The sequence below is a fragment of the Sardina pilchardus genome, chromosome 2 (assembly GCF_963854185.1).
Source record: "Sardina pilchardus chromosome 2, fSarPil1.1, whole genome shotgun sequence".
NCBI classification, from domain to species: Eukaryota; Metazoa; Chordata; class Actinopteri; order Clupeiformes; family Clupeidae; genus Sardina; species Sardina pilchardus.
This window is the reverse complement of record NC_084995.1, coordinates 13,180,392-13,190,993: the sequence shown is the minus strand read 5'-3', so window position 1 is coordinate 13,190,993 and position 10,602 is coordinate 13,180,392. Positions and strand designations below refer to the sequence as shown.

Here is a 10,602-nt window from a genome sequence, read left to right as displayed (position 1 = left end):
ACATACACACACACATACATATACTGTAAACTCACACACACAGACACCGAAATGCACAGAGACACACATACATTCTCTCTCTCGCTTACACACACACACACACACACACACACACTCATACCTACATACACACGAACACACACAGACATACACATACACACACACACACACACCAACAAACACAGACATACACACTCACACACATACAGTATACACACACACACACACACACACACACACACATGCACACATACTCACAGATACACACACTCTCTCTAACACACACACACACGCACACACACACACACACACACACACACACGAGGGCTGGCTGGAATAGATTCCTAAAAAAAGGAAACATTTTGCGGACAATGCAAACTTTGTTAACTTTATATAAGACTTGAAACAATAGCATGTGATCAGTCCCTGTGATCAGGTAAAAAATGTCATGAAGTATGTCAGTGATGGAAAGATTGTGCAATCTAACCAAGCCATAAGATCAGAAAATTATGATCCAAACTGTTGATACTGATGTGTTGTGGTTCTGGCTGTGCAGCAGCTTCTAAAGCCAGAGATGAGCTTTGCATTTGTCGCATGACATTCTGCAGGAAGTAATGACCACGATAGATAGGTTTATTATTTGAAAGACCGAACCAGCATTCAAAACTTTGGCATAGACCTATCATGATGACGATATAACAATATCTTACAGACGCTGCATTTTAGGTGAATCGAAACCAATGCAATGTTTATTATCTGAATGACCGAACCAGCATGTCCACAGACATAGACCAAGCAAGAAATAAGTTACTTGCGATGAGGCACAATTTGCAGACAATCCCCCCAACAAAGTCTTCCCTAAAGAAGCATATGCAGAGTGTACCAGGGAGGCCATGGGGTCAGAGGCTGGTATCAACACCAGAGCTACCTTCACCAGAGACTTTGTGAGACACAGCACTCAAAGAATCCTCGATAGAAATGCATGGGGTTAGTTAAAAACAACAATATGGCAGTAGCATAGACAGTAAAAGATATGGACAGAGCTATCACGTAGACGTCAGCAGAGACCGAGGAAGCAAATTTCAACGTTTTCTTTTTTGTCTACTATCTCCTGCATAGGCTCAGTGGGGACATACATGTGATGTAGGCCCGTAGTCTGACCTATGGCGACGCTTTACTCTCTCTGAACGCATGCGAATTACCTAACCTACGTCACTTTTAGCATTGATTTCGGTAAACGTTTATTTCTCAGCCGATAAGACAATTACGAGATTATGACGTCAATTTCACAATGTTGTATGTACTCCGACAATAGAAAATGTCCGTATAAAGGCTTAAAACACTTCAGCTGTAACGTTATTTTATGTCAAAAGTGGCGCTTACGCCCCATAGGATTCAATGGAATGGCTAACTAGCACTGGTCTCCTAATTACCATGGCGGCCGCCATACTGTCTACACTCTCCGAACGTTCGCCTGCCACCTTGGGCAGTAGTCGACACATACAGTATCCCGCCCTTCCCCATTCACTTCAATAGGAAAATAACGGCCCGATTACTGCCCAAAGAGCATTACCAAAATGGCTGCCGAGTGGGGGGACTTGCCTAAAAGGACCTTGCCTTCACCCTGTAAATAGAGCGACTGATTTTACCTGTGTCTTCTTGACTGGAGTGTGCTTCTCTGTTTACTTTTCAGGCAGTACTACTTACCGGAGCAAAGTAAAATTCTGCCGCTGATGAGAAATTAGTCCCTCAAAATTTAATGCCAACATTATTCTATCAACACAGACGTTTACATTGATAGTCTGGCATTATAATCTATTTGCCTCGGGTGTACTGTGGAGTGGGTAAGACTGTTTTTAGTGGTAGGCTAGCAAATGCGATTGAATTGGCCTAGCCCCAGTGAACTCTGCAACTATAGGATGAAATGTGCTGGAAACGGTCCTCACCGATAGATGAATAAAAAAATGTCAGCTAAGTATAGCATAACCAAAACCATAAACATCACACTGGCTAACCTGGAAATGAGGTCCTATTGGTGCATTCCAGACAGCATTTAAACTAGTGGGATTTAACCTACCTCCAACTACGAAAGATGCACTGGAACGCCTGTCGAAGTGGGAGCTCCTACTTGCGAACTCGTAGGAACTCAACCTGCCCCGACCTCAAAAAAATTAAGTGGGAGGATTATGGCGGCGCCCATGGAGACATGCTCCGTGAGAGGTAACTTCAAGGAATACGCTATAAACTTCAGGGTAGGGTTGTTTTAGACACAGTAATTAACTTGTTCTTCATATTATGACTTAAAATTGTGTCAACAAAGAATACAACGTATTGTGAAAGTAACGTTATAACGTTATACAGTTAGCCTAGGCGAATATGCTAACGTTACGACGGTATGCTAACGTTACGGCGGTCACCCATGTTTTCTAAACCTCCCACTCCAAAATGCTTGGAACGCTTTGAAGTGGGAGGTAGAACCTTTCAGGTAGGGTAGGTCCCACCTCCCACTCGTTTGGATGACGTCTGGAATGCAGCATATGTCCAAAATTCCGAACCTCCCATTTAAAGGGGGAACTGAAATCTATAAACAGCATTCTTAAGTAGGGTTCAGACCAAAGATTCCCGACGAGACGAGACGAGACGAGATGAGATGAGCCGCCACGTTCTAAAACCTTGCGACTGCGACTCAACATGTTTAATGCTCTGCGACGGCTTTGCGACGGCTTGCGACGGCTTGCAACTACGTGCAACTTCTAATTCACACCGCTGCAACTTCGTCTCGTCGCGTCGGGAATCTTCGGTGTGAATTGGGCTTTAGGAGCCAGGAGTCAAGGTGGTCAAAGAACATAGTGCAGGCCTAAGTTAACTGCAACATCTACTGCGGTTTGCTTTGTACATAAACTGCTTTGGATCAAGATGAGGAGCTGTGATGGGTTTGAGATGGAACAGAACAAACCCCTCAAGACATTTTATGATTTAAGGGCCACCGGTCTGTAGTCATTCAGGCCCACAGCACTGTTCTACTTCGGTACTGGAATAAAGGTTGATGACTTCAAACAAACCGGGAACCTTGCATAAGACAATCAACTGGTTGCTTTCCTTACATTCTGCCAGTTAAATAGCCAGTGCATGTTCTTCTCATCAGTATCAAAAGGAACCTGATTGAGAGGGGCAGTGTTCTTCTCCTCCCTGAGTGGGACTTCATGGTTATAGGGGCTGTGTGGTGATAATGACTGGAAAGGCGTGGGATCTAGACCCTGGTAATCTTTCAGATTAAAGGAATAACTGAAATCTCGACGGTTGAGCCCGTTTGTGGAATTTGTCAGATTTAGAATGGAGCTCTGAATGGCTTTAACATTGTTCGCTTTGTGCATGGTCTATTCTTTCCTTAAAACACCCCTAAGCGTTCATTTTTAAAAGTGTGCAGCTCACCGAGTGGTTACTGGTCTTTAACGATCTTCTATAGCAAGTTTAGCAACGAAATACAGCTTCTGTCATCTGTTATCAGGGTTTTTCGAAATCCCGGAAGTACTTTTTCAACCGTGTGTGCCTAATACTGTATAACACAACAGAAAAACGAACATTTACAGTAGGGGTGTTTAAGGACAGAATAGACCATGCACAAAGCGAGCAATGTTAAAGCCATACAGAGCTCCATTCTAAAGCTGCCAAATTCCACAAACAGGCTCAATCGTCGAAATTTCGGTGTCTAGCACTCGTTTTCATGCTAGGCAATAAAGAAAATGGGCTTAAAGTGTTGAAGGGTCTGGCCATGAATAATGTAATGGCCCTACTCGAGGGGAGGCACCAAGCATGCATTTGCAAATCTGCACACAGTTGGATACGACCAATTGACCTCTGAAGTTCGCCTACAAAAAAGCCACCATCTTTGCCCAAATAAGGAGATCCGGTATCTTGAGATTTTTTCTATGGGAAAATAACATGGGGATTTTCAATTATCGCACCTGTTAAGCTCTCGCGGGGATGATGACATTGGAAATGCAGACGTTTTTCACTACACAGTTTTGTCCACTGCCGTCTAGTGGATACTGTGATCTTCGGTAGGTGAAGATGGCACACTTTGATCTTTGCTACCCCAGAGCTAACTTACCATGCAACTTGCCATAGGCAGTTAGCTTCAATTAACTCCCGGATCTCCTTATATGGGCAAAGATGGCAGCTTTGGATCCTTTTTGTAGGCGAACTTCAGAGGTCTATGTTGACCGATTCCGGACTTTGACGCAATTGGATAACACTACGACCAATGCATACTGACTTGAACAATGCAGCGTTGTCGTCATCAGTTTAGCTTGCCTTTGGCCCGCCTATATCAGATACAGTGATTTGATTGGTTACCCCTAATGGTTGGGGTAAATTTAACATGCATCATTGCTTGTTGCCAGAGTATCTTGCAGACACAATTTAAATTGTGTTCTCGCAAGAACTCTAGATTTCCAGGGTAAAAAGGGCAAGGGGGAGGGCAGGGAGATCTCTCAAATCTGGGATAAAATACATTGAAATAATTGCCCAGTTTAGCAGATGGAGTGAATTGTTGCATATTGTTTTGTTTTTGTTTGTTGCATTTTACTGTTTGACTTACTGTTCACTGTTACTGCAACTTCTAGTGCCAATGACTACACTCCTGTCCTGCCGTTATTACATATCTAAATTATTCATTCCTGATGCTGTGTGTATTGTTAGCATTGACAAAACATTATCTCGAACTAGCATGACCAATTGCCCTCATTCAGCAATGTAAGTTATGAACCCATTTTGATACATTATCATAACATAATTTTAACTAGCCTAGTAGACTACCACAACATTTTGAAAAGCTGATTTTTTTTCCCAATCAGGTGTATATTTAGTCTTTTATCTCTTATACAGTTCGTATAAGGAAAGCAATGAATGCTCTGAAATCATTCATTATTAAGTCATGGAAATTCTTTTCTTTTTTTGTCAGGAAAAAGTCATGTCATGGAAAAATCTAAAGTGCTGTCATACAGTTACACCATTCACCCTAAATGAATATGTTTTTAATGGTCATCTTATTGGTACTGTCTTGTAGGACCCCATGGCCATGTATCACAAGACCTAAGCAGAAAATCATCAATGGAGAAGGTATGATTGTCTGTATGATGTATTGCTTTCAACAGAATTATAGATATTCTTTGCTGTATAGTCTCCAAATAAAATGTTCTCCTCCTTAATCCATAGGGTGCACCATCACCAGTGCCAGCCCCAGGTCCCAAGGCACCAGACCTGCCACACAGGATAGAGGACTGGACCAGAGAGGATGTTCGTGGGTGGTTACTGACCAATCTGAGGGTGTCACAGGAGTATGCTGACAAACTCTATGATGAAGATGTTTCAGGAGCCAGTCTTGCCTACTTCGAAAAAAAAGACTTAATTGAGTTAGGCATTCGGCATGGACCTGCAGTTTTAATTGTTAAAAATGTAGAGAAGCTTAAGAAAACCTCAGATGGCTTAGATAAATGTTCTGATACCAAAGAAACAGCAAAAATGTGTGTAGGTAAGGAGCTCCAGACTGCTAACAGTCCAAAAATGGATCCCACCGATCAAATGGAAGCTAGGAGAGCTTCAGAACAGGCCATGTCAAGCAGCTGGACAGAAACGGAGCAGAGCACTGCGTCTCCAGTACATATGAATCAACACCAGAGCCATGATTCCAAGAAGGACATAAAGCCCAAAATAAAACAAGCTGATGCCCCTTCTGCATCTAAACATCTGCCAGTCGAAAAACGAATGTGCCAACCACGTCCCTTTGACCAGAACTGTCCATCCTTTATGTACACACAACATGACCTGCTTCCTCCAGAGACAGGACCAACCAATCTGATTGATCCTATCCATGAGTACAAACTATTGAATAACACAGAGAATGCCAGTGAGAAAGAGATTCTTCATAAATTCAGCTCAGAGGTGTTCAGGTTTGCCGCTGCATGCATGAATGTTCGGACAAATGGAACCATCCATTTTGGAGTACAAAATGCACCACACGGTCAGGTGGTTGGCATAGATTTGGCTTCACCTGACAAATACGTTGATGAGTTTGACTTGCGACTGAAGCAGTATTTTGAAGAGAACCAAAGTGTTGCACGAGCATGCATCAGGCCACCGAAATTCATCCCAGTGCAGTGTTTAGATGGTTCATATTCAAAAAAATGGCTTATTGAGGTTGACATTGTACCTACCTATTCAGAAACTCAAGAGACATTGTTCTACACTTCTGTCATTGAAGAGATTGACAAGAAGAATTACAAAATGAAGTGCCTTTATGTCCGAGAAGGGGCAAATACCATTAATTTACTTGCTGGGAAGAATCAAAGGATTGTGCAGGAGAGGGTCATAGCTGTGTCTGCAGATGTGCAGACCTGGGCATCAACTCGCATGTCCATGGACAATGGAAGATATCAAAAACTGTCTCAGAGTCATCAAGGACAAAAGCTACAACAGCTTATCACTCTCGGTAGAGACACACTTGAGCAATCCTTGCAATTTTTGGTTGTTGCAAACAAATGCCCTGAAAGTGAACTTGAACACCTGAGCTTTTTGAAAGAACTGAAGTTGTTTGCTGTACTCGATTTTGACCCAGAATCAGAGGTCACAGGAGCATGCAGTTTTTTCCGAAAGGATCGCATTACTAACCTTCACTTTCCTCGAATGTACAATAACTCAGACAGTGTTTCAGCAACTATAGAAAAGTTAAATCTCTATAAACAGACAAGCTGGGTCTTCTGCAATGGACGGGCAAGTGAGGAAAATAAGGATGATTTACCCTTTGACCCCAGCAACTGGCTGAAGAAACGAGCAGCAGAAGTGAGTGACTTGATTAATTTTATCTGCAAACCTGACATTCTTCCAAGGGACAGGCTTCTTGTAGTATTTCTACTTCACTCTGGAATTACAGATGTCTCTCACCCCCTCCTTGAAACCTTCTGTACAATTTACCGGAAACTTGGAGGAGAAGATAATATGCTTTGTATTTGCAAAGATTCAACAGTGTTCAGCCAGTGGAAAGAAGTTGTGGGAACACGGTGCCAGATTGACATAAGTAGTAAATGTATTTACGAGTTGAGCCTGTATGAGGTAAACTGCACAATTAAAAAGGTAAAAGAGCCCCAAACTCAGTCATCACAGCGATATTTACCATCTACTGGTTTGAGCTCTGTCCTCCTGACAAAGAGAGATGAGGAACTGATGACCTTCCTTGACATCCTGAGTGAGAATGAGTGTGAAAACACAGAGATCGAGTCCATGGAAACTTTCAGGGATTTCAAGAAAAATATTGAGGAGACCTTCTATAGAGGAGGACAAGTGACCTGGTGGAATTTTTATCTCTCTGAGAGGCCAGGCTGCTTGCCCTTCATCAAACGTGATAAGTATGAAGATCTGTACAATCTGATGACGCCTACAGGGGGGCACAGTTCCCCATGCATCATCATCAACTTGTTCCATCATCCAGGTTGCGGGGGGACTACTTTGGCAATGCATGTGCTATGGAACCTGAGAAGGAAATACAGATGTGCAGTTGTTAAAAACAATACTGCACAGAACAGTGAGATTGCAGCCCAAGTCATACACTTGCTGACCTATGGGAAAGACCAGCAGTCAAGCTACACCCCTGTGCTACTTTTGGTAGACAACTGGGATGATGCTGAGGACTTGCAAAGATGCATTCTTTATGCGGCCCATGAGAGAAAGCAGGACAGCTTGCTGGTAATCATACTAAATTGCCAAAGATCCCAGTTCCCTGCCAAAAGTTCCCGAAAGAGTAGAATCGACAGCATGTTCATTACTTATGAGCTCTCAACCAAGGAACAAGACTTTTTCCACGTGAAGTTGGAAGAACTGAGAGGCCACCATGACAAACCAGAGACATTTTACGGTTTTATGATCATGTCTAACAATTTCAGTGAAACATACATAGACGATCTAGTATGCAACACTGTCAAGGACCTTAATGTCTCCACACATACAGGCCAACTCATTTCATTCCTGGCACTACTGAACACATATGTCAATGGCTCTTCCATGTCCTTGTCACTGTGTGAAGAATTTGTTGGGATCAGAAATGTTCTTTGGGGACAGGAAACATTGAAGGATAAAATGGATCCTTACTTCACATTATTAATTTGCTTCAATGTTGAGGAATTTGGGACATACCAAGCAGTTCGATTTCTACACCAGACAATCGCCAAACACTGTCTTAAGGTTCTCACTGAAAAGTATCATCTGAAATTGAGTGAAATTGCAACCAACCTCTTGCACTGTGACCTTCTTTATAAATCGGGCATGGGTAAAGACATACTACTGCAAGACATTCTAAGTATGTTAATCACTCGGCAAAGGAAAGAACTTGGAGATGATAAAGACACATTGTTTTCTCCTTTGGTGGAACAAATGCCCCTGGCTGAGGGAAAGGAAGTATTAACACACGCCATAAAGAGATTTGACAAGAATGCAACTGTGCCTCAAGCTCTTTCAAGAATTTTCTACCTCAAAGAAAAGGATTTTTCATCAGCACTGCTGTGGGCCTTGGATGCCCAACAGAAGAACAACAACTCGTACATTGCAGACACTCTTGGTCAAGTGTACAAGTGTCGTCTAAAGCATGAAATTGAATGCAATAAAGAGATCAGCCCAGACTGCCTGGATTTGTACTTGGAGGTAGCACTGAAAGCCACGCAATCTTTCAAAGATTCACAAGAACTTGCCAAGAGAAATGAACCCATGGATTGTTTTGAGCAAAAAAATAGAAGACGTCAAGCTGTGTACAATACATCTGGATATGTTGGTGAAATGGATGTGATCATAATCATCTTAAATGTTCTTGAGGACATTTCTTTTGCCAACAAAACTTACGATCATCAACATAGAATGAGCCAGTTTCTGAAGGGAAACTTACCCATCAGCGTCCTCTATGAAACAAGCTGCCCAGTTGATGATGCATTTCTAGCCGTGTTGTCCAGACATGAGAAATTCCTGAAATCGCTGAAGCCAAGGATGAAGGAGATCTTTCTATTCTTTGAGAACTACTTCACATATTTGAAACCCAGATCGATGGAATCAATTTCTCCAGCTGAAGAACGAAACAAAAAAAGAGTATCTGAACTTTTTACGAAATATGTCAACATTTTCTGCAAATCTGGGGAAGAGAGAGAAACTGAGAGAGCCAAACAACCAAATATCAGTTTACAGCAAACTGTTGAAGAAAACAGATGTTATCTTGAGGGAAAGCGTGCCGACACATTTGCCGGACTGCTCCAGTGGTTGAATGAAAAAAATGGATCACAAATTGAGCATATTTTAAATAAATGGCAGTTCATTTTTGAGAACTCATCAAGAAAGTCTTCTATCAACAGGGTCAATTACATCCTGGCAAACATTATTGTTCACTGTGTCCGTCCCAACTCCACAAAGATCAGAAAATACAATGATTTAATCACTCTTCTCAATGAGTTGCTACAAAGTGAGGGAACACACTCAGACCGCACAGAAGTTTACTTCCTTGCCATGGTACTTCTGTGGCCAGGAAAGGACAGTGCCCTGGAAATATCCAAAAACATCTCTACCTATGTTACGTCCACAAAGAGGTCCTTCCATCGCCGCTTCCATTACATGTTTCCAGCTAAGAGTTGCATTGCTCACTTCTACTTGGGAAAGTCAAAGGGTCTAAAGAGGATTGTCCACAAAGCAAAGATTGACCAGGCCATTGACAGTGACAAACAGAAAAAACCCCACCAACTATGGCAAAGTGGAGCCATATGGAAAGAGCCTGGAGTTGACCGTTTGTTGTTGCGAATAAAAGGGAAAACTGAAAATGGTGAAATCTATGTGTATCATCCTGGCAATCTCAGAATCCCAGTGCGCCCTGTTTACCTTGGAGGTCTACGTAGTGGACATAGCATGGAAGAAGTGTCCTTTTACCTTGGGTTTACCATGGATGGACCTGTGGCGTATGATCTTAAGTACATGAATGACCCATAAGATGAGCTGGGTGAGGGTGGAGGGGAGTCGCAGTGCAGTGATGGCATCTGCTCGGAGTTCAGGCGTTTTTCACATAACGTCATAACAGTTGCTTATTCACATTCTGATGCTATTTCTAGGCAATTTTTGGTTGTTTTAAACTAAAGAAAAATGCCACACATCACCTTTTAAGACATTCATTTGTGGTAAATATAAACCTACAATGAAACTTCATTAGATTTTCCCTGTCAGTCTTCAAATGATATTCAGGGTAAAGTGACTAGTTTTAAAGAAAATAATTCAGAAATGTGGATATGAATAAACAATATCGTGGATATATTAGAGACAGAACTGTACTTTCAATTGACATTACCGTAGGTAATTATATTTTCCGAATGCATTTTTAAAAGCATTTTAATCCATGTCTGTAAGAAAAATAATGTATGCCAAAGTTTTAGCAATAAGAAAAAGGTACTGTACCTTTGCCTATTACATTTGCTTTAAGTCATTTGTGCATTTGCTTCCCATCTTCAGAATATCATGATTATTTCACTGAATTTGATGATATTGTCATAGTTTGGGGAAATGTTGGACTTGTGCATATTCTTGCTT

General features: G+C 41.9%; 1 protein-coding gene across 1 annotated transcript; it reads left to right on the top strand.

Annotated features, from left to right (window-relative positions):
- Nucleotides 1-893: 893 nt before the first annotated feature.
- On the top strand, nt 894-10,011 carry LOC134098135 (sterile alpha motif domain-containing protein 9). The gene is made up of 4 exons (XM_062551110.1): nt 894-987; nt 5,069-5,121; nt 5,218-9,126; nt 9,445-10,011. The coding sequence occupies exons 1-4, from the start codon at nt 894-896 to the stop codon at nt 10,009-10,011; spliced, it is 4,623 nt and encodes a 1,540-aa protein (XP_062407094.1).
- Nucleotides 10,012-10,602: the final 591 nt, after the last annotated feature.

Bases quoted from the DNA above. Each gene is read 5' to 3' on its own strand.
- LOC134098135 (XM_062551110.1), top strand. From the start codon at position 894: ATGGGGTCAGAGGCTGGTATCAACACCAGAGCTACCTTCACCAGAGAC. The intron at 5,122-5,217 runs GTATGATTGTCT...CTTAATCCATAG, and splicing joins GAAAATCATCAATGGAGAAG to GGTGCACCATCACCAGTGCC. The intron at 9,127-9,444 runs GTATCTGAACTT...AACTCCACAAAG, and splicing joins AAGAACGAAACAAAAAAAGA to ATCAGAAAATACAATGATTT.